The sequence below is a fragment of the Haliaeetus leucocephalus genome, unplaced genomic scaffold, assembly GCF_000737465.1.
Source record: "Haliaeetus leucocephalus isolate CR32 unplaced genomic scaffold, Haliaeetus_leucocephalus-4.0 Scaffold206, whole genome shotgun sequence".
Classification (NCBI taxonomy): Eukaryota; Metazoa; Chordata; class Aves; order Accipitriformes; family Accipitridae; genus Haliaeetus; species Haliaeetus leucocephalus.
Window position 1 is genome coordinate 10,717,463 of NW_010972642.1, and position 27,454 is coordinate 10,744,916.

Below are 27,454 nucleotides of genomic sequence, written 5' to 3' on the forward strand. Positions count from 1 at the left end.
GGGGGGGTCCTACCCGCAGCCAGGGACCCCCCTCGGGGCTGCCCGGAGCTGCCGGCGAGGGGTCCAGCCCCTGCCTCTGTGGGGGTGTCTGCCCTGTCCTTCGCTTCCCCCCCCCCAGCAACAGGGCACGGGCTTCCCACGCTTTGGGGCGGCAGGTCTTGGAAGTTTTCCCGCAGAGGTGTAAACCCCTTTTTTAAAACCCCCAATTCAGGGTTACCAAGGACGCTTTGTGTCCGCCGGGGACAGTTTCCACCTTTCCTTTCCAAAGGCTACAGATTGAAAACCACTGTTCTAGGGGCAAGGAAGGAATGAAGAAAATCCCAGACAGGGGACTGGTGAATAGTTCCTCGGCCTCAGCATGAGTTCCAGGTTACAGTGAATGGGCTCAAGTTCCTCACGGCCTGGTTCTGCTCCGTTGTGGAAAAAATGTATGTATTTCCTATCACTGATATCCCAGAAGAGGACAATGCCCTTCACGAAATTCAACCCACAGCGCTTACTGTCCTTTCTGACCCTCATAAAACACTCAGGGCTATACCTTTACGCCACTCTGCAGGGATGGACCCTGTCCTGAGCCAGCTACTTTGTGTCCTGCAGCTGCATCTACGCAGAGCTGTCCCCATTCGATTTTGAAGTGTATGGTCTTATACGTCTTCCTAGATCAACCTGAAATTAAGCCCTTGGAGAACATTATTCCTCAGCCGTAACAATGTCCTTTGCCTAGCAGATTATTTTATCTCCTCTAATACCCCACTTAGCTTTCTGTGCACGGTAATAGTTCAGCAGGTTATGCAATTCCAAGAGGGGTTAATGGATCCATCGTGATAAGTTATCTTTGCAGGGTTCTTGAAATCAATAGGTGTGCACTAGTTTGCATTTGGAGAAAGGGTTAGTGGCTGTTAAGGCTGAGGACCTACCTGGAGAACACCCTACCAAGAGACCCTTTTAGTGTTACAAGTTAGATATCTGCACGGGTCTCCAGTGAAGATGGAAAAATTGCCACTTTTACTGGTAGGGATGTGGCAAGCAGCTCATGACTAAGTGCAAGGCCACTTGATCCCTGCCCCCAAATTACTAGATAGCTAGGACATCCTGCAGGATGAAGATAGCGTGCTGTGGTGTAAAATGCTCCTTGGGAGGTGGGCTGAGGGCGGCGGAGGCTTTCCCAACAGCCTGTGCTTTACCCGGGCAACACAATGCAAAGAGCTGGCCGTAAGGTGCCTGGGTTCTCATCTCAGGGAGGGGGGGGAACCTGGGGCAAACTACTGCCTGGCTGTAGTTACTGGGGGCAACCTGGTCCTGCTAGACCCCGTCCGCGTGTTATTGTAAGCTGTGGGTACCTGCGGGTGCGGGTATTTACATGTGATGGAGAGGAAGGGAACCCGGTGACCTCTTCCATGCCTCCTTGTTGTTCCCATGTAACTGGCTACCATTTTCTTGCTACAGGAGAAGCTCTTATCTCCTCTCTGCATGCCATCCATCCCTAAGCACAGTCTGTGTGTTTGTAGGAGGACAAGTTGATGCCAGCATGTGGAATAGACTGCTGCATCTCTGAGCCATAGCCCTTGTTCTGCGGTATTTCCAACAGAGGAGGAGGAAAAGTATGGAGAGAGATGGAAATGGGGTGAGTAGAGAAGAGTCAGATCTGGCAGAGGGCATTCCGAGACCTCCCCATTCCCAGCCCTGTACCAGTATCCCACGAAGAGGCCATGCTGCCCAGTGGCTGATTCCTTCCCCTGAGCTCCCATGCTCCAAGTCTACCCCAGAACCCACTTTTTCATAATTCCTTCCAATCCAGCAGCTTGGGGGGGGGTTTATAGCACAGCTCGCTCATTTGCTTCAGGCTCAGAGCACATCCAGCTCGCACGTGCGCTCTGGCATCAGGGCAATGCTTGCCCTGAGCTGCGTGTGATCCCGAGCTAAGCAAAGCACGACCGTGTCCGCGGTGCCCATCCTGGGCAAGCGTAAGGAGCCTCTCTGGCAGGAGTACACCAGCCCGATATACGATAGCCCTCAACGACAACTGGGAAAGAAGGATTGACGGGCTTGCCCTAATTCACAGAAAAGGGAGCTTGGGCAGGAGGACAACTCCTGCTTCTAGGAACAATTGGGCAAAGCGGTCCGTGACGCGGCGAGGCGAGCCAGGCAGCCCCAGGCACCGCTGCCCTGCTACAGGCAGGACCCCCCAGCGCTCGGTGGGGTTGGAGTGACAGACAGCCGTGGGGCAACAGGCAAAAGTCACCTCTCTTCTAGATTCACTGCTAGACCAGTCCTTATAAAATTCAGCCAACGTGCTTGTCAGAGAAATTGGAGAGAGGCAGAGGGTTTTACAAGTCCTTCCCCAAACCCCTGTGCCTTAACCCACAGCAAATAGTGTGAACGCTTTTTACACACACGACTTTTTAATTCCCACAGCAGCTCTGGCTCCCTAGCCTACTGTTTTAAAGCCTTTGCAGATTTTATATTAAACCCCAGAAAACAGATAGGAAAGTGCATTTTTTTCCATTTACATTTGAGTTACTAATTCAAAATAGCCTTACTTCATAGAAGCTAGAAATACTAGCAGATCTTGAGCTGACGATGAGTATCCTTTAAAGAACAAAGGAAGCCAAATTATGCAGCCCGGAGCCTGTTGCATACAATTCTTGTTAGTAACAATTTCTGCTAGCTGTTCAAGGGAGTACGGTTCTCGGTTTCAGAGCTTAAATGACTTAACCAGACTTTTTACGAGGACACAGTTATCTAGCAGCTCTAACTGCAAAACAATGCAAGTTTCTAGAGGCAAAGCTTTGGCTGCTGGTTGTTGTTGATCAGCAACTATTCAGGAGCTTTTATAAAATGCAGATGTGATCTCATTTCTTTCTCTAGGAAACAAAAACAATGAGGTTTCAGCCTGGCCTTACTAGCAAGTAACGAGAATTGCCATCCTATCAAGTTCGCCGTCTCCAACAAAGCTTGTACACAAAAACACTTTCAAAAGCAACTAAGGTAGGTTTGCGATTCCTGGATTGATGGTGCAGAGTTTTATAGCTACATTAGTCATCTCAGACAAGTAAAGAGCAGGTATTTGAAAAGCGGCATCTTATACTTGAATGTATTCCCTGCCCCGTATCCGTGCTCAAAGTAGATTAAAAAATATGAAGAAAAATGAAATAAAAGATTTTACAGGAAAAGTAGATCAGACATCCGAGGTTTCTTACTGTTAAAAACTTGCAGAAATCTCAGGTAAAGAAAGTACTTAACAGCCTCCTTACCTGAACAAAACTTGTCAGCAATCTTTTAAAGTAAAGAGGTCACCCTTTTACTCATTTTATCTCACATTCCTTAGTATCCTGGGAACAGGAGAAAATATGTGAGGCCTTTAAATATAGCCTCCCCAGTTCTCGGAGGGTAAAAGATAGGAATAAGAAGGAATTGTCAATTGAGAAGGACTGGCCTTGTCATCTTCTAGGTTTCATGTTTAATCTGAGATTTTTACGTTCCCCCCCCCCTTTTTTTTTTAGCAAGCTGTTGTTTTGGATAAGGGAAGATGTTAAAAATAGTATTCTCCTGGATCTTGTAAATCTGGTTGTGTTTACACATTGTAGATTAGATTAGTGACATTCTAGAGGTGGGTGACCTGTAGTGCCTGAAAATTAGCTTTTTTAAAAAGGAAAATAGGAAGTACTTTCATAATACATCTATTTCTCTTATTAGATAAAAAAGTGGATGTTGCTCCACTGTTTCTATTTTCTGTATGAGCCGTGCTCCACTCTATGTGTAATTATCTGCTAGAATGCATACTCTGCATGTGTTTTTAGTTAAAATTTCTTAAAACACGGTCTTGAAGTCTGCATATTTTCAGCCTAGTCCTTTCATAACTCACATAAACTAGCATGTGTCTGTTGTGCATGTGGAATACCTATTTATAATATATATTTTCAAGTATTTAGTGTAGAGATTTTGGTAGCATGTGGCACGACTAATATTTCTTTTCCTATTTTACCAGTAAATATGATAAACTAATACATATCAAGAAAAACTTTTAGTTTCACTTTTTAAGAAATAAGGTCTGTGTAGTGTTTTGTAGGGGGACTATAAATGAAGTGAGCTTTTGTAGTTCTTGCTACTTTTTCGGCACAGGAACAAACCGTATAAACTGAACTGGAAAACACTGCTCTGGAAAAAAAATGTTGTAGCATCTTCTTACTCTTTAATTGCAGATTCCAATTATCATCATGTATGTCACATTATAGTTCTCAAGGACACTCGGTGAGATGAGTGGCACCTTATACCGCCTGCATGATTCCCGCCTTTAGTGGTCAAGGCGTTTCTCATATGGAAGCATTTGTGATCTTTTCCCTTTGATCGTGTTTGTTGCACAACGAGGCTGATCACAGCCGGGATAACAGCCTGGGCTTTGTTGGGAAGTGCGATATAATAGGCCTTCTTAGCAGTTTCTAATGCAAACACTTTTATCCCTAGCTCCCACTGGTGCGTGTAAACCATTTGGCAAACAATGAAACACTTAAGTGATGTGCTCTTGTTTATTTAAATAATTTTTTTTGTCTCCTAAGGACTTGTTCTTGGTAAGTCCTTCTCTGAAGGCCCAAAGTTTGCTTTCAAATTGTGTCTGACTTGCAGCGTAGTAATGGGAGTATAATATATGTGCACTTTTAGTGAATCTCTTCGCTGCAAGACCCACAAAGCGGTACCTGACCTCCAGAGACCTCATCTGGCCCCACTTTCCCAGCACTGGTACAGCACTTCTGCTGGATCCTTAAGAATGAGGACGGGGAGAAAATGTGCCTACCACTTCTGCCTGCGGAGAGAATTAGGAAAATACTTGACAGCTGGGTCACTTATCCCTTCTGCTTCATATAAACGCTCTGTGGCTACAGCTGCGATAAAAGGGAAATTCCTAGGTATCCTTGACGCTGTTCCATTGCTCCTGGTAACACTGGAAAAGCCAGGCCACTGCTGGGCTTTGATCGCTCCTGGGGTACAGCCGGGATGCCAGCAGCTGCTCCGGATTATCCACACGCCGCTTCCAGCGGCTGCGGAGCTGCGCTCGCACCGCGGCGAGGCACGACCTGGCGCCGGCCATCCGCGCCGGCCCCGTCCCCGGCTCACCTCGGACGAACGCGCGCCGCCGCAGCCGGGTGCTGTGGGGTGCCGTAGGGTGCTCTGCCAGGGCGGGTGGTTGTACAAACAGCGAGCGGCCGCTCGGCAGTTTAACCCCCCCCCACGCACCCTCTTGTTTGGATTGTAGTAGCCAAACGCCTCCGTGGTGGGTGCCGTACCAGAGGCAGCGGCCGCGCAGAAGAGCTCGCCCTCTCCGCAGCGGACGGAGAGCAGAGGAAGCAAAATCTCACCAGAGGCAAAATCAGCTGGGCTGTTTAGACACCGTCACCCTGTTTCCTATGGCACGACGGGAGGGTGGCCGGCATGAGCGGTACGGCCCCTAAAATGTGCCCGTTTTCCCTTTGGGGTCCGCTTCAGGTGCTGAGTTGCCCTGTTAGCATCCGGGGAGCGCTACTGATGGGCTGAAAAGCCCTGTGGAGGACCAGGAGCTGTTGGGAGAGGGAAAGAGACGCTCCGTTTGAAAAAGTAATCCTCCTAATCTTTCGGAAAGGTAATCCTCTCGTTCTTTACCAGCGTCATTTACATAGGCACTGTCTCGTGAGCCTCCTGTCTCTTGGGCACTGTCCTCATGCTCGAGTTTGGTGTTAGCAGGGCTTGTGACAAATCAAGCCAGAAGCCAGCTTCCCCCCACCTCCCCGATCTGTTTACTGATGTTAACCACTTTCTTCTGGCAACAGTATCTCAGTTTCTGCTCCAGACTGTCTCTGCTCGGGTACATGTAGGACCCTGCAGCTGGTGAGCGCTGTCCCTCAGATCCACGGGCAAAGGTCAGTAGCTGCGTGGTGGCCTCTGGATTCCTCAGATACCACCCCTCGTCATGTGGGGAGGCATTAACCTTTGGCCCTGAGTAAGTGTCCTCGTATCTCACCTCAGTTACTCTGGCCTGCTGTTTGATCCTGTCCAATATAAAGCCCTTTCCTTTGGCATCCTGCAAACCTAAGCCCCGTCTTGATGATTTCCACCGTGCCGCCCATCTGACGCTGGTGGGAAATACCCCGTGCGTTGCGCTCAGCTCTCAGCAAGGGGTGGCAGAAGGGGCAGCCCGAGGAGAGGTGGTCGTGCCATCGCGGCCCCTCTCGCTTTACAGAGGCGATGGGACTGGAGGAGCGGTGGTGGCTTCCTCCATGTCACCTCTCTTCCTCGCACAAAAAAGGGATAGCCACCGTGGGAAGATGTTGATACTGCCCGTGTCATGCGACTAAGGTGTTTCTGGAGTTGGGGCTTTGCTTTTTTTATAAATCTTGATTCACTGGGAGTGACTCACTGAGAGGGCCATGCCCCATCGGAGTCCCTTACTTCAAATCGGGCTCTTGGGACAGAGTGAGACACATCACCAGATCTCATCGTGTTCCCAAAACGCGAGATTTCTTTTCTCTCCTTTTAATACAGAGCTTGGTCAGGGGCTTACCTCAGTACACCCCTGCTCTTCCAGCCATCTCCCACGTTTACCTGACACGTAACCTCACACGGCTCCCGTGGGTCCACCTCAGGGCTCTACAGGAGGTCTTCTTAGTTCAGCTTTGATGAATGATCATTTTACTTGTGCTGGATAAACAGCTGTTTTCTGTGTTACCTGCTTTAAGAGACTTGCTGACACGTTGTTTCTTTCCTTGCCTCCAGCAACAAGCAGACACATCCAACTAATTGCAACAGAGCCAGGCTGGCATCTTCTTGCAGTCGGGACGGCATGCAAAATGCACGATGTTTTTCCACAGCACACCACCTGGCAAATGGTCTTGAGATAAAATAGCAGGAAACAGGCACTCGCGGTTTCTTTCCCTTATCTTTTACTGTTCAAAAGGGTGAAAGCAACACAGGCTTGGAGATGAGGGTCCCAAAGTGGCCAGTCCCCATTGATCTCAGCATTTCCAGCTTCAAGTCCCTACTGGGGAGGCTCTTCCTTTGAAGTACATCTCACTTGGGCCAGAGCCAACGTCAGGAGGAGGAAACTATTAGCTTATAAAGAGAGCCCCGCAGGTAAAGTCTAACAGCCTGCTGGTTTCTTTGCTTGCAAGTATTTCCTGTGGATGCTTTAAAAACAGAAGTTATTGTGAGTTTTGCTGGTGCAGCCTGCTAGTGTGCAATGTTCTCTGCAGGCGGGAGCAAGGAATTTAGAAGAGCAGGCTTTAAAGCACCCCATTGATGCATTTTAGCCTACCTTCATGCTTTTTAAAGGGTGCCAGAGTGCTCTAAAAGGCCAGATAAGCTTGTCTTTGCGTGGGTTAGTCCTTTCCCTGGAGCTGGCATGCTGGAAGGGGACCGTCTCGGCAGCCGGGGAGGAGGGCAGCGCTGGGGGGGGCAGAGCGGTGCTGCCAAAGGGCATGAAGTCCCACTGGAGTGTCTGTGCTTTATGAACAGAGGTTTTATTGGGGCTGGTGGGACTTATGGCTGCGTTCAACTCTTCATTCCACGTTTAGTACCAAGGTGCTGCACGCTGACCACAGGGTGATTTTTTTCCTCTCGGTACCCTCTCACTTTGCGAAGGCCATTCTTTTTGTCTGCTTTGCAGTGGAGGTAAAAAATTTCTTTTTTCATCATCCGCTTTTCTTTTCCCACATTGCCACTGAATTTTTGATGTTCACATGTACATTGGCAGATTGGGAAATCTGATGTATTGTGAAACACGCTTATCATATTCTGCCAAGTTCTACCAGCCTATTGCTTGTCTTCCATACCACTTTGCCCATTTGAACTTCATTGTCAGGTTTATTCAAGCTTATGCCCAAATAGCTGCCTTTTACGAAAGGCCCGTCCTTCTACCCTACCACTTTTCCGTGCCTCGTGTCATCTTGTGCAGTGAGGTAGCATGATGTTAAACCTCCTCTCTCCAAGGAGTTGTGCGGCATCTCTGCAAATCAAATGGTAGCGATCCAATTTGGGATTAGGAAATGGAGGCAGACGAACAATGCTTCATTTGCATAAGACTGGAAAAACAGTTGAGGCAGAGCTGGGGCTAGAACCCAGAATAAGTCATGGGGCTGCCTGTCATAACAAGAAAGGGGAGCTTGGAGCAACTTTTTCTGAGATGATTTATTAAATCTTCTGTAATTAGTTTAGTAAAGAGTAATAGGTGGGAAACAAAGGATAAAATGTTCTCTTCCAACTTTCATAGGTTGCGTGGTATCTCTCATAGCCATAAGGGATTAATGGTGGCCCCAGGGTAGGATTGTACCATAAAACTTTTATTAAATGTTTTAAAACCAATTAAAGAGACATTGCCAATTTGAGCTTCCTAAAATTTTGCAAAGTAAATTTTTTCCATTGTTGTCAAAGCACTTTTGAAGTACTAGATCCTGAAATTTTTAATAATTTCAAAAAAAAATAGCTGTGTATGCTCTGCTGATGCTGGCCCTATACTGTGACAGTAATTCAACTAGTTATGCACAGTAGTGTTGTGGGCAGACAACAAATAAAATGCTCCAAAGTGGAAAATCATTTTTCCTAGCTTCCTTCATTTACAGAAATATTTTAAATCTTACTTGTAGCCTCAGTAAATTACATTTTAGACAGGAGGGTTTGGGTTCTCCAATTTGATGATGTCTCTTTCAGATAGGCCTTCCTGAAAACTATCAAGTCTCTAAACTGGAAAGTGAGAAAACCCTTTCATGAGCAATAATAATTATTAGATAGTCTATCAGTCTGAATTTCATGAAAAACCAAGCTGCTGTTTCAGGTATATTGTTCTGCTTATTGTAGACATGGGTGCAAAATGTCCTTTTTCCATGGAGAGCATTCAGCCTGGATTTTGAAGGAACAAGCAGCCCCATGAAAGGAAAAGGCTCTGCGGGGCTCAGGGTTTAGGGTAGAAAGGAGACAAGTGGATGTAGACGCAGTCACAGTTGCCTTTTGTAGGTAATGATGTACTTGCAGCAACATGAGAAATATGCAGCGGAACTACAGGGAGTCACTGATGCTGGGCATAGAATTTGCCTTGACTTTCCTGCAGCATGGGCCAAGAGACAGAGTGGGAATAAAAGGTTGGAGGCTGCCAGAGCCCTGTGCTCTCCTTATCTTCATAAGGTTTATATCCCTTGGGATATAAACTTGGAAATAAAATAAGTACTCCTGAGGTTACGGCATCTGCTCAGTGTGGAATAAGATAAGGTAAGGAACAGCTCTTTAGATTAGATAACTTTGTTGTGACATTTTCCTTCACATTTTGATTTCAAAACAGAAATTACTTTTGTTGGGATCAATCAAAATGAAAAGTGTGCACGCTCTTTTAACTGTCTTCTCTCTTCGGGAAGCAGTTGATTTAATCCACTCTTTATTCCCTGCTTATGCTTGTTCCTTGCTAGATCCACACACATCTCTGCTTTTCAATTCCTCTTTGGTTGTTACTGTGATTAAAATTCCAGGATCCTCGCTCTTTAGAAAGGAGCTGGTCAGGGCACCTCTGAGGCTGCTGTAGCATCCTCTGAAGGACAAAAGCATCTCCTTGCTACCTAGAGTCCTTGGGATGTGGTCTACCTCTGTCTGTGAAAGGAAGCAAAGGCTGGGGCAGCAACACCTCGCCCCTCCTGCCCAGTCCTTTTACAGGACGCTCTGGGTGCCCATCCTCAGCTCTGCACGTTGCAGAAGGTGGACACATCCCTGCAAGGCGCCTGGTGATCTCTGGCACGCTTGCAGGGCGGACGCCTGCCTCCGGGAGCCCAGCAAGGCTGGGGGGGAGCGAGCCTTGGCACGCCGTCACCGCCCGGGCTCACAGCTCATCGTTCGTCCGCAGCTGGGACCCGGCGGACCTTTTTTTGGGTTCTGTTTTGTACAAATCCTCGTCACCGTAGCACTTCATCTGATGTGACTAACACGCATGGTTTTTCTCTGCTCTTTCCCCTGAGGAAGGCAGGGGGAGACTAGTGTGGGCAGCGCAGTATTTCTGCTTCGGTCTGGTTAAGAAACAAAACTTAAAAACATATGTTCATTTCAGTTCGTTTATGTGACAGAGGCAAGGTCGAAGAGATAGGCCTGGAAAGTGGAACTGAAACCGCCCTCAGAGCTGGGTTGTGTCCAGGGATCCTGTTACACCGAATTTATTGCAGGCTGGTATTTAAATTCACTATAGCCTGCCCATCACTGTATTTTTAAAGGTCCCTTTCTTTTAGAAATCTCTTTGTTTTGTCTCCTTCTCCTTTGTTCACTTTCTTCATTTGTTGTTCCCTTCAGGACAATTTCATTTTTAGAGATACCCTCTGTTCTGCAGAAAGCATCATATATACTATAGAAACACATTTGTACAAATATTGATAGTCCCAATTTTCTCCTTATCTAGACCCTTGTTGTGTTGCATGCTGTGCCCTTGCTCCACAACTCCTAAATTTCCACTACCGCCGAGGCAGTCTGTACCCCTGAAATATATACGTGTTAATAAAGCGACAGTTGGGGTTGGCAGGAAATGGTGATGGAAGATTTCCTCACGAAAAAGTCAGGACTGGCACGTCTGGTTTTCATTCTTCATCACGGCGAAAGGAGAGGTTTATAAATGAGGGTGGGAAGAAACCTGAGGAGGGGAGATCTCGGGGGATAAAGTCCTTCTGGTGGGGAGGGAGGTGAGGGGGCAACTGGCTTCGAGTCACAGCTCGGGTGGACCTGGATGTAGACGTGAATGAAGCCCCTGCCTCTGTGAGCTTGCTGGTGGGGGCTGCTCCCCTCTTGATCAATGTTTAAAAATTTAGAAAGCGAGAAGAAAAATGAGAGAACAAATGGCGATTAACTTAATGATGAGAGAGAGCACCTGGCTGCGACGGAGGAGATGGAAGTTCAACCCTTTGCTGAAATCTGTCGCAACAAGGAATTAAACTTTCTCCTTTGTGTTCTCCTCCAGCTCCGTTATCCCTGCCGGGGCTCATCCTGCTTCTCAGCAGCCAGACCTTCCCTGGGGCTGGGAACTTGCAGCAACTCAAGTGTTTCTCCTGGGAAAAAGTTGCCATAAAGTGCTTCCCGTCACTTCTAGGAATGCGAATGGGATTTGATGAAGACAGCTGTCATTTTGTTATACCTCTATGCAACATCTTATGGTCTTTAGTGCAAATGTAATTAGAAACTGGAATTTAAAAAAAAAAAAATGACAGGCAAATTGGGTTTTTCTGAGGAGTTTTGGTAAACTCTTGCACTTTGTTACTGTGGTAATGCTATGGAAATGTGATTAGTGGGGCCAGGGAGAGCCGAAGCTGGCTATGTTTGTGAAGAAAGCTGAGATTTTTGATAGAAGTACATGGTTTTGAGCACTCCTTTTTGCTCTTCCTCCTAGTGATATTGGTGGGGATTTAGTTGTTAATTTTACTGGGAACAGGATCCAGTGTATAAACCGTGATCAGCCCTCCACTAACCAAAAACTGGAAAACATCTACTCACCCACTTCTGAAATGTCTGGATGTAAGTAGAAGTGATCAGAGGCCTGTTTGTTGCTCAGAGAATGTATTTGCCACAGTGGACTAATAAACTTTTCCAAATTTAATTCCTTAAAAAAGTTATTTAATTAAGAGGTCAGTCCTATTTGTAAACAAAGCTGTCTGAATTTAACGTTAACGGAAAGCATCAGGGGCTCTTACGGTATTTTTCCCTTTGGCTGAGTGCCGGTACAGTTGCTTTTTACAAACTTAGTGAATATGATTCTTTTTTATTAGAAAATAAACAGAAAACACATGCCAATCAGCAGCTTCAAAAGGTCATTGCTGCAATATCAGTGCTAGAGCTGTGCAGAGCCTCCTAATGAAACAGGAAAGCGGGGAAGTTGTTTTCAGGCACTTTGGTAGAAAACCGAAGCTCTGGCCAGCACTTTGGTAGAAAGCTGAAGCTCTGGCCAGCTTAGTGAAAGATTTATGAACCTTCTGGGGAGTCTCCGCTACATTTAATGAACCTACACTGATTTCTTTGCTGCTTCTTTGAAACCAGGTGAAAATAAATAGTTTGAAGATTCAAACCAAACAGAAAAGAGGAGAAAGGGACACTGCTAGGATGGGAAATCTTGTACAGACACCTGAAAAACCAAAGCAGCTGCTTTTTTTTTGTTGCACTGGCAGGAACGCTGTGCAGAGGGTGGGGGGAGCAGTCGCCTCCCAGACTTTTGGGTAATGACATCCTACTCGCTCTCCCCCTACCCCGTGGCTGATGTTGGCAGCGCTGCGTGGTGCTGTTCACGTTATCTGCCCAAACCAGAGGTCTCTCGGGGACGTGAGCCTCCTGCCACACAGCGGGAAGGACGAGCTCTGGGTAGGGACCCAGCCTGCATGAGCTCGGCAGCGGTGGGGTTACCCCTTTCAGCTATCCCAAATTGTTTTGCCATGGCAGTGCCGAGTTTAGCATAGGTTAACATCCTGCTTTTGGGGCAGGACCTGTAGCCGGGGTATCATCATTTAAGGCTAGGGTGGATACCTCTGTGTCTGGAGTGCTTTGTATCCCGCGCCCTGTGCCTCCTTCACTTTTTATATAGTGTCGCTTGTACGTGGTGTCGTTTTACTAGAACGACGCTTGTTAGACGGTGCTGTAACCAGAGATATCCTGACCTTACTGTCACATGCTGGCGATTTCTCATGCCAAAACCAAAAGGTAAGAAAATAGAAACTAAAAGGATAGAGCAATCACTGGGTATGTATTTGCATTTCTTTCTCCTGAGCCTGTAAATAATCTAGTTCGTGGCAATGTTTCTGTTTGGGATTCCTGCTTCGTTTCTGCTTGGTAACTGGCTTTGAAGAGGCTTGGGGGTTTATTTACTTTTTCAAGGGAGAGAGAAGAAAGATAAGAGGAGGTTGACTGAGGCTGTTGTGAGGCCGGTGAAGCTGCAACGTGCAGAGGGCCGGCTGGGAGCATGGTTCGCTCTTCACGTGTGCTTAGGGAGGCAGCCAGGTTCCCAGACAGGATGGACAGCTAGCAGGGAAGAAAATAAAAGCACAAAAAATACTCTGCAGTCACATGGCCAGGTTTTCCTTGGGCTGGCCTTCAACCTCCTGTCCCCGTCGCCCTTACTAGGCAAGGCTGTCTCTCCCGGCTTGTGTAAAAAAGAGCTACACCCTTTTAATTAAAGCTGTGTCTCTAACGAGGTTTCCAGTAAAGTAGTGCAAGTGCCTGGACTCTTATTTCAGCATGAAGGTAGATTATTTTGTTTTAAATAATTGACTTCTGAGTTATTTTAGCTTTGGTAAATCAATTAAGAGCAGACTGCAATTAATACACTACTTTCACGTCTCCTCAAAAAAGTGTGTGATACAGTGTTTAAACTTGTAGAAAATCATGCTGGACAAAGCTTGATAAACTTTGGTTCCTTTCCAAAAAAGTGAAGAGGAACAGATTTCTCTTGTACCAGGTCTTCCGGACCTGGTTTTGCAGAGTGATGCCCAGGCGGTCTCTGCTGTGTCTCGCTGTACCCAGGCTCCTTCCTATTATATCAGTGTGTGGTCCCTTATAGCAGCTCCCAAGATTTTAGCTTGTGACCTCTTAAAGAAAAAATGCATGCTTCTCTGCAGAGAAATGCAAGGATGGGAGCGTGGAAATTTCTGACATTTGAAATTTCATTTCAGTGTTCAAATTTTAGAAGTGTATTTCTATTAAGTAGCTAAGCGAGCGTCGAGGCCAAATGAAAGTCACTGGAACGTTAGCTTGTATGGGAGGGTGGCTTCTTGTGTGTCCCATCAGATGAGAAGACCTCGTGATAGCCCACAAGATCTTCTGGAATCCCCTGCCGAAGGGACACAACTTCATTAACGGCCGCCTCTTGGCTACAAGAGAGCTCGTTTCTCTGAGAAGCAAGAGCCCTTTTCCTGCCCACTCTGTCTTTGAACCAAAAACCATGAAGCATGATGCCGTATGACTTCCCGAGTTTTGTGATACGCATGGATGATTTTGCCAGCATTGTTCACGCAAAGCGGTCCGATAAGTGGAGGGACTTTGCACGCAACGCGTCCCCTCTGAATTGTCCCACGGTGCCCTGTCCCACCGGACCACCTCGGCGGGGGAATCAACAGCAGCCGTTCATTAACGCGGAACAGAGATCCGGTGCTGGCCATAGGAAGTAAAAGCCCTAGAGCACACTGCAGTAGCCTTGTTCTCCCTTTACAAAGCTGCTCTCTGTTAAACCACGGTATCGACCCGCACTGGCGTACAAATGCCCTTCGTTAGGGTTTGCACATTCTGTTACGTGAGGCTGCAGTTAAAAAGCAAACGAACAAAACCTGCTTGTGGTAATTTACCGTTTAATGGTATTGGAAGTGAGTTTATTCAGGAAAAAAATGATTGGGGTGATTATGCCTAACTAGCACTGGAAGGAGCAGGACGCTCGGGAGCTGAGGTGGTGGCTTCACCAGTGTCTCCGAAGGAGATGGATTATTTGCAAAATCTCAGCCTGATGTGGCTCTCCCAGAACGCAGCCCACTCCTAAGACACAGATCCTTATACATTTAATAAGGTGTTAAAGCAGAACTTGATATGTTCATTCACATTCCCCTGTTCTGGATCATTTCATTGACCATCTGGTGCCTTTTTTTTTCTTTTTAAGACACTTTTGCATCCTGCACATGACTTTCTGCTCACCCTTTGGGCCCCAGTTTGGCAGAGTGCCTGGGAATGTGCTCAGTGTCCTGTCCCTTCCTAACTCAGCAAAACACTAAAGACGGTGCGTAACGATAAGCTGTCGTATCTCCATTCCCACCTCGCCGGGAGAGCCTCATCCTACCAGCTGCTAAAGCAGCCTTTGGTTGGAAAGTGGGAGAAGGATGCAAGAGTTTATACAAACAGCGCTTGTATTCCCAGGGAGGTTTTTAACACTTGTTTTGGTGGCTCGCTCAGATTTGCATACTTGAGTAGTGATAGCAGCCTGGCATTAAGGTGGTAGGAGGGAGAACTGTTAAAAGAAAAAAAAAAAAAAGTTCCTTTCATGGGTCTAAGTAGAGTTACTCTCTGATGCTCAGAGCTGGAAGACTTTCCAGCTGACCCTCCATTTCCTCCGTGTGATAATGTTACAATTACAAACATAGCTAGGTTTTGCTGTGTGAAAATTCAGTTCATTCGCTTGGGTGGAGGAAACGCAAAAACTCTACCCTTTCTGAACTGACTGGAGTGAAAGGCCGTATTTTAACCTGAAGAAGAGCTAGCAGCTGTGGAGAATGTCTGCTGAAAAATGAAATCCAAGAAATTACAGTGAACGAACACCAAATTGCATTTAATTTTAGCTTGTCTGCGTGCGCGTGGGTGTGATTGAGAGAGGGAGAGGAAGGACGGATCTGATACCAACTGTACTTAGTTTAAGAGCGAAGGCAGAGGAGGCCATAGTTACAGACAGCTTTAGGAATGAGTTTAAGTCTGTTGAAGGAACCCGGTGTAAATGGCTGTGGGTGCGGGTTTTGCCCCCACCGCTGCCGTGCTGGGGGCCCCTTCAGCCACCGAAGCTGCGCCCCGCCGAGGGGCACGGGCTGGGGCAGCGGAGCCCCTTGCCATCAGCACCACTGCGTCTCCCGTCCAACTTCTGCCAGGAGAGATGTATTGGTGAGAGGATTCCATGCTCTGAGCGGGCTTTGCTGTGCTGGCACAACGCTGCTGCTAAATCAGCTGAACTGTTTCAAGTTCGGTTTGTTTAAGGGGCCTTTTACAGTCATGCGAGTACATTGCTCTTACAGCGAATCTTTTAATTGCTCTTCTCTGGGTATCTTTTGCTTTGTCATGTTGATGAGGTTCTTATTTGATTTATTTAGCCAACGTATTTTGGCTAACAGTATGGTGCCCTCTGCTCCAGGAGGCCTCTTTCGTTCAGGTGCTACCACAGCTTTTCTAGGAAGCAAGCCAGGATTTTTCTGGTCATCAGAGTGCATATGCATTTGTTCACTGGTGTTCTTCTTCCCTTATCTCTGTTTGTGTTGTGTTACCATCCAGGGAGTTCCTGCACTTGTCCCATGTTTGTATGGTGCCCAAAAGATGACACCTCTGTGAGCTTGTGGTCTGTGTGTGGGGCAAAAAGTCCCAGAGAGAGTGGTTAGAGATTGCTATAAAGATCTCGATGTTGTATTTTGTTCTCCTAGACAAAATTCCTGCTGTAGGTCTTCCTACATGCTGAAGTAAGGAATCCATGTGAAAGTGTCTTCACTCCGTGTGTGTTTATTATCAAAAAGTCCTTCAGGTTTTGTTTGACTATTTTGATGTGTCCAGTTTCTTATCTGATGCCTTCTGGTTACCTTTCTAATTCAGGGACAAAGTCCAAAGAAAGATTGGCATCTACTTATGGAGGGTGGAGTTGGCAGAGAAATGGATTAGCTCTGCCCCCTTTTTGATTGGAAAGTTGTCCTTGTAAAATAACCCCAGCTGATATCTGAAAGAGAAAGTGTTCCTGCATCTCCTGCAACTGCTGTTGTCACAGTCCCCAGAAAGAATATATCTTATTTTAAATTAGAGGGGCAAGACTGCTCCCGCTGTGGAGCTGTGGTACCACAGGTGATGGGGCTGGGGGGCACGTTCAGAAAGAGAATCAACTGCAGGCAAATGTCTCTTGGGGCTGCTTTCATCACCTGTCCTCAAGGACATCCAAGGTTCAAGGTCCCCCACTATCCCCAGGTGCTCCGCTCCACAGCTGCATCATCCCTATGGCTGGAAAACAGGCCCTCACGCTTCACCTAAATCTTCCACCCTGTGATTTAAAGACTATTTAAAGACTTCTTGTCCTAACCCACCAAAACACCCATGGTGTATACTTTGTGTATGCTCTGCTTGCTTTAATGTAGAGCATTTGTATTTCTGAGAGCGCACAGAAACAGGAAAGTTAACTCACACCTTGCAAGGTGACTTATAAGCCTTTCTGGCTCAGCAGGGACTTGACTGGAGGACCAAAACCCTCCCCTCTTACTGTACCAGTATAGTTTTAAAGCACCCCAGGGTGTCCTGGCTGCTAGTATTTAATGAGTGGCCATGCTTGGATACTGTGAAAGGAATATAAGAAGATTTATTAGAAAGAGCTTGTGTTTTCTTAGTATGTGCTTGCGATCTGCCATCTGGCAGGAGCAAGGAACAGCAGTAATTCTGCAACCTTTTCCAGGTTAGGGTGAGCAACCATGGGTGCCTACCAGAGTCAACAGTGAAATACCTGAGCACAGCAAGACAGCAGGTGATCTTGTGGTGATTATTAATGTGATATGTGTAATTGTGTCCAGGTAATTATTACGATGAGTTATTCACAATATTCCCTGTTGGTAGAGAGAATATTGCATATATGTTAATGAGGGGGGAAAATGAATAGGGAGGTGGTTAATGGTGGTTGCTTTAACTGGAGACCAGAAAGAAAATCCTCTCTGGGGTCATTTGCTCCTGACACTCTGCCAGAGCAGAATTTAGTTCGGCTCCCAACTGCTCCTTCTATCCCAGCTTGAAATGCCTGAAGTGACGGTGATGATGTCATTCTTGTGAGCTACGACATAAGGTGCAAGTGAGTCTCAATCTTGGAAGATGAACGCAGTCCTCAAACAGGCCAAGTTCTCTCAAGTTCTTGAGAACCAGGTTAACACCTTTTCAAGTGCCTAAACAACCCACTTCAAGTGGCCGTGCAACAGCCAATTTTTCCGTGTTTCACCGAAGCTGGAGGAAAAGCAGTGCTTTCGGACAGCATTCCCCAGCCACTGCTTTGATTTTGGAAATATATTAAAAAAAAAAATTATATAATTCTAGTGAGCTGAATAAAGCTGAATTAGCAAATCACAGATACCCAGAAGGAACAGTGTCCTGTTTATAAGGAAAGAGTGCGGTTACTGTGGTCAGACAGCCGGGCCTCAGGCCAGGTCATGCCTCCTAAACATATTTTATCTAACCTCGTGTCACAGGCAGGATGTGGGGAATGTAAAATTTTCTCTTCTGGAAGGTAAGGGCCATTCACAGAGCGTGTAGACTGGCATCACTCCCCTGACAGCTGCTTTGCCTTACACCAGCTGAACCTCGTCTTCTTAATTAGGGTATCAGAGGAAATTTCCAGACCTGCCGGGATCAGGATTGGTGTGGATCCACCTCGGTGGCTTTCCCGGGGCAGCCAAGAAGGCAAAGGCAGGCTGTGACCAGGCCTGAATGGACCCATTCTTCTCAGCCAACTGCTAACACTTAAGGTATGTCTCCGCTTGGCAAACACAGGGTGTGACTGTAGTGCATAAATCACGCGTGCAGCTAACGTGGTCTAGAGACTTGCGAGGCTGTAGGTAGAGTCCCCGGGGAGTCCTTGCTCCTGCTGCTTGCACTTCGCCTGTGCTGCTTTGCCCTGGCTGCTGGTGTTGCGTAGGGTGGCTGGAAGAAGCTGTCAGGGCTACAGAAGCATCTCTGCTTGGTTGGCTGGAGCTAAGGGGACGTCTAGTGGTGGTATTTTAAGATCCAGATTTCTACGTTACGAACGGCATCTAGTTTTGCCATTGTTGCTGCAGCTTCCTTGAAAGTGACGGGCAGAAGCAGCAGTGAGATTAAAGGTATCTTGTGTCGCGTTTCCTTTGTGAAAGAAACTCTCAACTTCAATTGCTGGAAACAGGCAAAGTCCAGCCTGTAGTCTTCGCGTGGTAGTCCCTGTGGTGGCAGTGGGGCTTCTGAATGCAAAATGGGCATAACTAGTGCTAAACTGCTGCTGTCTTCCTGACTTGGCCCGGTGGGTTTTATGTGGCCTCTGTCTCTGCACGTGGAGACCACAGACCATAATCAAAAGTAATTTAAACTTTGTAATTTGACTTTTTTGTGTGTGAATACACAGAATATATAAGACATTCACAACTTAGGCAGTGCAGTGAGACCACGCTGTGTGATACAGATGTGCAGAAATTGGTTGCTGAGTCGTCAATACTGTGCGCTGATTTTCTCAGTCATATATCAACTCCCCTTGGACAATAGTTGGGGCCTTAGCATGGGGTAAAACCAAAAGAGACATCTCCTTTACCTGCATGCTTATATACCACTGTGACTAAAGCGAATGTTTGTAACTACAGGTAGCAATGCAAGACAGCACAGTGAATAAATATTGAAGGGAGATTAAAAGAGGATCGCTAATATCATCCTATTTTCTTTTAGGATTTACAAAGATTTTCCTTGGTAAATGTTACGCAGTTGGTGGTAGGTTTGCTCTGAGGGAATGTACTCACAGAAAGACAACGCTTTGGCAAAATGATCTTTGAGGCTGTGCCAAAAACTGGTAGAGAAACTCAGGTGCAGCTCTCAAAGGGATGGTCCTCCCTGATGAGGATCGCCGCAAGAGGCAGACATAGTAATGTATTGCCAAACTGCCTCTGCTTTCTCCCCAGTCTAAGAAATGCATCATTTCCTCAATGTAAAGGAACTAATTACTTATTTTTCAGGCTATTAAACCAAATGCAATGTATACGTGCCCCCCCGATGTGTTCTGGAATTGCTGCTGCTGCAATCACAGCAGGGAAGGATTTTGCTGCTGCTGGTGCTGTGTTTTTCTTGTGGCGTATTATTAGACAAAGCTGTCTCTTGTTCTCCGGGTTTTTTCTAATGCACAGGGGAAACTTCTGCTCTAGCTCCTTGGCCAGTTTTCTTTTCTGAACCCCAGAATTCATTTCTTTGAATGTCTCTTTGCTATTTCTCAGTAATTCTTTCTCCTTTTTTTTTTCTTTCTCCTAGCATGAGGTCTTTTTTCCCCTCCTCAAACCAGTGACCAGCAGAAAGACCTTGAGTAAGAATCTCTTGCCCTTAACCATCTAATTTATTTAGCCCAGACTTTTCTCTGCCTTTCTGGATTGTGCATTTTCAAGGCCAGTCATTACCTTGATTACAGAACAGCCCTCAGTGATGAAATAGCTCTGGTGCCGAGCAGAGAGCGCGAGCAGAGCTCAGACTCGTACTCATCCTTCAGGCAAGCTTTCATGCTCCTGTGCTTGGAAATGGATAAAATGCCCCATGTGATGTACTGAAGTGGTTTCCTTTTCCATGGATTCACAATGAAATGTGGTTTGCTTGTTTGGGTTTTTAAAAATTCCTTCCTTCTCACCTCCCAGATGTTTCCAACTGATTATCTTTTGATTTTTGAAAATTTAACTAGTTTTTATTTAGTTCTTACTCATTCTTCCTTACTTAACGTTTTTGCCAAGACATGTACTAAAAATCCGTAAAGAGCAGATCTGTGGGTGGGGGTAGTATGTTTTGCCCAGTGAGACTCTCCCTGCCCCTGCCCCACAAGTGTAAATTGTTTTAACCTCCTCAATTTCTGGGAGAGAAAAAAAAAAAGATGTAAAGTCACAGGATTTCACTTCACCTTTTTCTGTGCTGTGACTTTTCCAAGGCTTGTGAGATACTGAAGGGGTCTGTGACGGGAAAAGTTAGAAAATGCCTTTTTCTTTGTATCAGCAAGTTCTGCCGGGCTGCCTTTCTGTTGTCATATCCCCTCTTCTGGCCTTGCCTCCCTCATCTATAGCAGCTATCGCTACTTTGGGCTGCGCTGCAAACAGCAAACCCCTGAAGGAGGGGAGGGTCCCTCTCGTTTGGAAGAAAGCTTCCATTTTCTAGATACTTCAAAACTGACTCCAAGTGCATCTCGTTGCTTTCGTGAAGGATTTTGTCATGCACTGCTTCGTGACACGCTACAAACCAATTTGAATTTCCCAACTCTTCTGCAGCACATCACTCTATTTTCCATCCGTCTCACCGGACAGAATAGATTTGCGCTTGTAGGGTGGTACTTGTACGCACGATGGAAATCTTTCCTCCTTTCTCATGACATGTCTGCACGCAGTGTGTATTTAGTGTGGGTATGCTGATGTGCAGGCGATGTGTATCGTGACTCTGCGAGTGATGCTCAGAAGACCTGTCTGTGGGCTTGCACCCTTGCTGCATCCCGTCGCTGCATCCCATCCCGGGCGGTGCTGCCCATCGCTGCATCCCATCCCGGGCGGTGCTGCCCATCGCTTCTCCCGTGGAGCAACAGTGCCAGCTGCTGGCTGCTGAGCCCGGCCTGCCAGGGGGACCGGCTGTGCCTGGGGGCTTGCTCCTGTAAAGCTTAATTCTGAAGGGCATGGGTGCCTAAACCGCAGCATCCCTTTGCTGATGGTTTGGGTACTTAGCAGTCATATCTCCGTTTGGTAGTCCTTGTTTCCATACCAAAATAATATTCCGTTGTGCGCTGGTAAGCCCACACCAGTTACCTTTCTTTGCGACATTTCTCACAGTCGTTTCAAAACTAATGTTGTTTTAAAGCTCCGTGTCTCTCCCGATCTTCCAGGGCTGGCTGCTCAGAGGGAGGAGAAAGTTTCTGCTCTGAGCAGTGGAAGGGCCATGAAAGCTGTTTTGTGCTCCCTGGGATTTTTTTTCAGTCATTCAGTTGTGGCAGCAATTTGTCAGCTACAAATTTGAGATGCTTATATGTGTTACAGCCACGATGAGCTCTGGGGAAAATGAGGTGGTGGTTTATGTATTTCTGCACAGGGTACCACATACCAGTTTTGGACGGAAAAATGGGAAAGAAAATGGGGAGGGTAAGAAAAAGAAGAGAATGTACAGGTGTACATATAAGTTTGATTTTATTAGAACTTTAGTGAAATGCCTTAATAGAGAAAATAGAATATTTTTTTTCCCCAAAAGAAATATCAAATGGAAAAGACAGGTCTGTTTCTTTAAAAGCTTCCTGTGAGAAGGTGTTTTTGTTTTTGTTTTGCTCCATAAGGCTTTGTCTTTGCCCTGTCTCCTTCCCTTTTTGGCCTGCAGCCTTTTTCTAGGGGATTACAGTGTTTTCAGGAGGTGGCAGGAGAGGGGACATGGGTGGGGAGTAGGAAACTGGGGAAGGCAAAAATCAAACCAAACCAGAACAAAAGATTGAGAGCCTTGAAGAGAAAGGGGAAAGAGGGTGAATGGGTAAAGAAAGAAGCCTGGGAGAGATGATCAGGGGAAATTTGCAGAGGGGAAAAAAAATTAAAAAAAAAGGAGGGACAGGCAGCCAAACAAACTGAAAGTGAGTTTGATGAGTCAGGGTTTCTGTGGGTTTCTTGCACCTCCCAAAGGGCCATTTTCTACTTCCTCCCAGCCACAAATGTTCTTCATAATTTTTTTTGGAACAGAACACGAGAGGAAAACAAATAAATCAGCTATTCTTAAACATACGTGACAAGCCCAGGCTGAGGCACAGGTGGACTACAGCCACATGAGGTCTTTAAGTCGAGGTCGGAGAACTTTGGCCACCCAGCAGGTTTAGCACCGCTTCCAGCCCTCTGTTACTCTTTCACTCATGTGGGTTTTCTTTTTTTCCCCAATCCCTTTATAGGGAAGTCTAAACTAGGCTTTAAAAAAAAAAAAAGGCATTTTGATGCTACCTTGAAAGACAGCCATCAAAACTCCTTCTGTGAAACTGAAATCTCAGGTTTTTGGGAGGGTTTTTTCAAGTGAAGCTGATAAAACCTATGACAAAAGTAGCGTCCAGGCAGCCTGTTGCTGTAGCCCCATCTGGGAGCCCTGAGGTGGCCCTGGGCACCCCTGGGGACGGGAGGGCCACCGCACTCCGCTCAGGAGAGGAGAAATTGTGAGCAAGTGCAGCACTGCTTATGTCGTGGGTCCTGCGGCAGTCGGGTGCTTTTCTAAATGTCAGGAGTGGGAAATCTGAGCAATTAGGGGACAACCTCAGTCAGTTTTTCAAGTCTGTGGTATCCTGATTCCTGGGGGTGCTGGGAACAGTTTGAAAGTGAAATTCAGGTATTGCCTAACATCTGAGAAAGCAGAAGGCAAATAAACAAAAAAGGAGGTTTTAATTTAAGAAATTTCTTTTGTTTCTAAATGAAACTCAGTATCTTCTGAGGTCCTAGCACATGTTTTTGGGACTCTTCCCTGTGTTTGAACATGATGCAAACATGACAATTCCCCAACCCTCTGCTGCTACTACAGCTTTCACTTATTCACCTGTATACTAGCCACGTCCCTCCTAGGTACACTCACAGTCCTATTTGCTAACAATATGGAAAAGAAAGAAGAGTGAGGACAGCAGAGACTATTCTAATTTGGCTCCTGCAGTAAGCACTTACAGGGGGTAAAAGCTATACCCAGTAGGAATGAGCCATATGTGGCCCCAGACCTCTCTAACGAAGCACAAAACCACTACTTCCGTGAGCTCAAAAAAGAATTTAAGGAGTTTGGGATTCTTGTTTCTTAGCAAATGCATTTTAATATTCCAGAAAATTATTATAATTATTTTAATAGCTGTAGGCAGTGAAAGAAGCACTCAAAGCAGATCAAATTATAACTACATTATAGCAGATATGTGCTGCAAACACCTGCAAGTGCCACTCAGTTGATTCTCTCACAACCCATTTTTAACTAGCTTTTGCAGGAGTGGGAGAATGGGGACATTAGCTTTGATGGTTAAGTTGGTTTTCTATCAAGAGGAGTGCCAGATGTGACACAAGGAAGCACGCAGGGGAGAGTGAAGTATAACCGTCCCCTTCCACTGACAGCAAGCTGTCAGGTTGACCTGAGCCACACCGTGTAAGGTCAGGTCAGTGTTTGGGAGATGGATAGCTAATCCAGCCTTCCAAACCCCAGCTGATCCTCCTGACCTTTCTCTCTCCCCCATCTCCTCCCACAAGGATCCGTTCTGGTTTTCCACTTGCTGACAATAAGAGCACATTCATATACGAGGATACATTTAATCTAATGATGTTATAAATATAACAAGAATAAGGTTCTATAATAAGAAATGTTATTGTAATACTTGTGTTTACAGTTTGGATACTACATGGCATTCAGCTGGATTCTTTCTTTGCATGTTCATTGCTTAAATCACCTAATTGCCATGTTTTACTTTAAATTGCCGAGTACAGAGAAGTTTTATTTAGTGTTATAACCTCATTTCACAGAGGGTTTGGGTTTTTTATAAGAGTTTTGTCACTTATATTGCTCATTATGAGTCTTTCAGGGTCTGCCATTTTAACATTTTATTTGTACCAATTATGGCTGAACCTATAAAGTAACAGTTAAAAACTGTTCTTTAAAAATAAAGAGAAAATCACAGATTTGGTCAGCAGCAGGAACTTATTTAAGTCACTAAAGGCATGTCTGGAAGCTTGAGAGTGGAAAGCTAGAAGTGGCTGGAGAGCTACCAAACAAAGCACAGAAATGACGGGAGACTTACAAGAAAGGGATGTCCCTTTTGGGGAAGCTGTTCCGCTTGAAGAACCCCCTCGACAAAATTTCTAAGGTTATTGAAAATAAAATAACGCACGTGCTCTGAAGGAAAGAGATTAGGACTGGTTCTTTCTTACTAGCTTGCCAGCAGGACACAGTACCGCTACCCACCTTCCAGCTGGAGACTTGCAGAAATCCTATAAAGCTCCACTCTGACTAGTAAGTAGTTAAAAGACCGCTTCCTGGGCTTTGTGTTTGTGGTTTAACCCCAGCCAGCAAGTAAATACCACGCAGCCACTCACTCATTCCTCTCTGTTCCCAGCAGGATGGAGAGGAGAACTGGGGAAAAAGAAAAAAGTAAAACTCATGGGTTGAGATAAGAATGGTTTAATAACTAAAATAAAATATAACAATAATAAAAATATAATAATTGTAATGAAAAATGAATATAATAAAAGAGAGAGAAATAAATCCCAAGAAAATACAAGTGATGCACAATGCAATTGCTCACCACCCGCTGACTGATGCTCAAACAGCAATCCAGCCTTCCCGGCCAACTCCCCCCAGTTTATATACTAAGCATGACGTTCTATGGTATGGAATATCCCTCTGGCTAGTTCGGGCCAGCTGTCCTGGCCATGCTCCCTCGCAGCTTCTTATACACCTGCTTGTTGGCAGAGCATGCGAAACGGAAAAGTCCTTAATTTAGGATAAGCACTGCTTAACAAACATCAGCGTTTTATCAATGTTATTCTCACACCAAATCCAAACCACACTTTACCAGCTACTAGGAAAAAAAATAACTCTATCCAAGCTGAAACCAGGACAGTGTTTTACCACCTGTAGCTTTTTCCCTCCCAATGAAACAACTACCTGAGAGGTCTGATTTGGACTCAGGTGCCCTTGCATGTCAGCACCCTTCCTTTCTTCCCTAAGTCGCCAGGGCTTGGTCTCTCCCTCCTGGAGACCTGGACCGGACTCCCTCACGAGGAGCACGCTGATGCGAGAAAAGCCATGCAACAAGGCAATGCTTGTGAAGGAAATAATTGAAATTCTGTGAAACTGCTTTCTTCAGCATGTATGGGTCTGTTTCTAAATGAAAGTGTCTTGAGTCTTTAATAGCGATGTAAATAATTGGCCTGGATGTCAAGCCATTTTTTTTTTTTTTTTTTTAATTAAACAAAATGAAAATCTTTCCGGGGAACGGGGTTGCAATCTTCAAGAGTCCTGTCCTAACCATGTTCTGATTTACTTTATTTTCACACAGATGTGTTCCTCGAAGCCGTACGTTTCTCTGAATAAGGGGAGCAGGCTACACGCTTTCTTATCCATCACAGGCCTTTACCACCAAGATAACCAGCCTCTTACTGTGACTATATTATTATTTATCTAATATGCCATTATATCATTAAGAGAACTTCATGATGGAAGAGCACCGAAAGAGCTGAGCAGACCCGACCGAGAGAGGAGGAGGCGAAGGTCGGTAGCTCCGCGCACCGGGCTGCGATGCCAGGCTGGGGAGGACAGAGAGCTCTTACTCCCTGGTGTACCAGCCCCGGGGGTCCCACTGCGGGGGGAGTGGGATGCCGTGGGGACAGGAGAGGTGGCTGGGTCTGCTGGGACAGGGGGGGTGGCTGTCGCTGAGCCGTGTGCCGCGATGCCGCTAGATGTCCCTTGTCACCCGGGTGTGGGGGCGGCTCGTCCCCATCCCTGCGCTGCGGGGGTGTGGGATGGGGAGTTAGAAAGCAGGTGGTGTTTGAAGGGTTAAATGTGGAGAGAGGTCATGTCTGCCTTAAGGAAAAAGTCTTCTGTTAGCCTGCGGGGTAACGGCGTGGGTAGCAAGGAGAAAGTTACTTCTGCAGCCTCTTCTCTCTGAATTTCCCTTACTCCGTTGTAGGGAGGTGTTTGCTCTGAAGGGCTTATTTTCACCAGGGCCAGTCAACATTTCCCGGTGAAAAGAAGTCGCGCTAGGAAATGCTGGTTTGGTAGCCTAACGCCGTGGCTTTGGCTAATTTTTGCCAGCTCTGACGCAGGCTCGCGCAGAAGGGTGTCTGCCCTTCCTGGTGGGAAAGGGGGGCAAGTACCTGTGGGCTTTCCTTGCGCCGCCTTAGTGATTTTGCCATTTTAGGCATATTTATATTGAAAAAGGCCAGAAAAAGAGGTCAATTCTGTGAAGAGCTGCTCGACCCAAAGCACTTTCTACTAGCTGGGGGTGCGGGGGAAGAAATCATATTGGGGGAAAGAAATTGGTCTCAATCTGGTTCAGATAGAAGCCAAAGAATTAATAAATAAAACCTTTCCTCCTCTTTGCAGGCTGCTGGGAGGCAGAGGACCACCTGCTTCGTGCGAGTTGGGAGAGCTGGAGTTGGCCATCGGCCACCCAGCAGGGACCTAGCCCTGTGGGGACACCAGAAGCCACGTGCCGGGCTCCTGAGGGTGGTCCCCAGGGCCACCTCTCCCCTTCCCTGGGGATCATCCCAGGTTCAGCCCCTCCATCTCACTGGTGTAGCGGTAGCCGCAAAGGCTCGGTGTGCCCCTACAGAGAGGGGAAAGGGCTGGTGGGAGAGGGAGCAGCCTCTGAGGGAGGTGGGCTGCGGGAGGCACGTGGCGTGGAGCGGGCAGAGCTAAGGACAAGGGTCTGCAAGCTCTTGGAGACAGTGCCTAAAGGGGGCACAGGGAAACCTCCCAAATCTGCTTCCACTCGGCCTCCCAAACCTCTCCTTAAGCTTCCCAGCCCCTGTGGAGGCACACACAGCCCCACGAGGAGCCCACGCTGCTTGGCCACGCAGTTTGTGTTTGCCACGTGGCTTGCCCATCCCTCCAGCCAGCTGTGCTGGTCCTGCCACGCTGGGGGTCCTCTTGTCCCTCCAGACCGGTTTGGCAGCTGGGCTAGGAGGGCAGCTGCCAGCAATGGGAGCGTGCCAGCCTCTCCTGCAGTTCTTTACGAGTTAATTCCTCCCTGTGCCCTAGACCCGGGGCCATGTTTTCGCTCGAGTGGAAGCTGTGTTTCCATATGTCCCTAGCTCCCATGGCTGGCACCTTGGCGTGGACATCTGCACCGCTCGGCATGCCCGTGCCCTTGCAAAGACTCACCTGAACTTGTGTTGGGCAACTTCTCCTGGTGCCCTGCGGTGCCTCCTGCACATACCACCGCCGCACGCGTGGCGGGGTCTGCGTGCCCCTAAACTGCCCTGAACGCAGCTCTGCCGGCTTATCTGCCTGGACGATATCTAGCATGTTATTGACATTTCTGGAATATAAGTAATAACTGACT

The 27,454-nt window shown here is 46.8% G+C and overlaps 1 protein-coding gene across 1 annotated transcript in view; it reads right to left on the reverse strand.

The window, feature by feature from the left end:
• The window catches only part of AKR1D1 (aldo-keto reductase family 1, member D1), a 40,283-nt gene extending 35,197 nt beyond the window's left edge, over window positions 1-5,086 (reverse strand). The window contains exons 1-2 of the mRNA XM_010566354.1: window positions 4,986-5,086; window positions 4,695-4,758 (exon numbers count right to left, since the gene is read on the reverse strand). Coding sequence (XP_010564656.1) covers window positions 4,695-4,758; window positions 4,986-5,086 — 165 coding nt within the window. The remainder of the gene's footprint in view (window positions 1-4,694; window positions 4,759-4,985) is intronic.
• Between the last annotated feature and the right edge of the window lie 22,368 nt (window positions 5,087-27,454).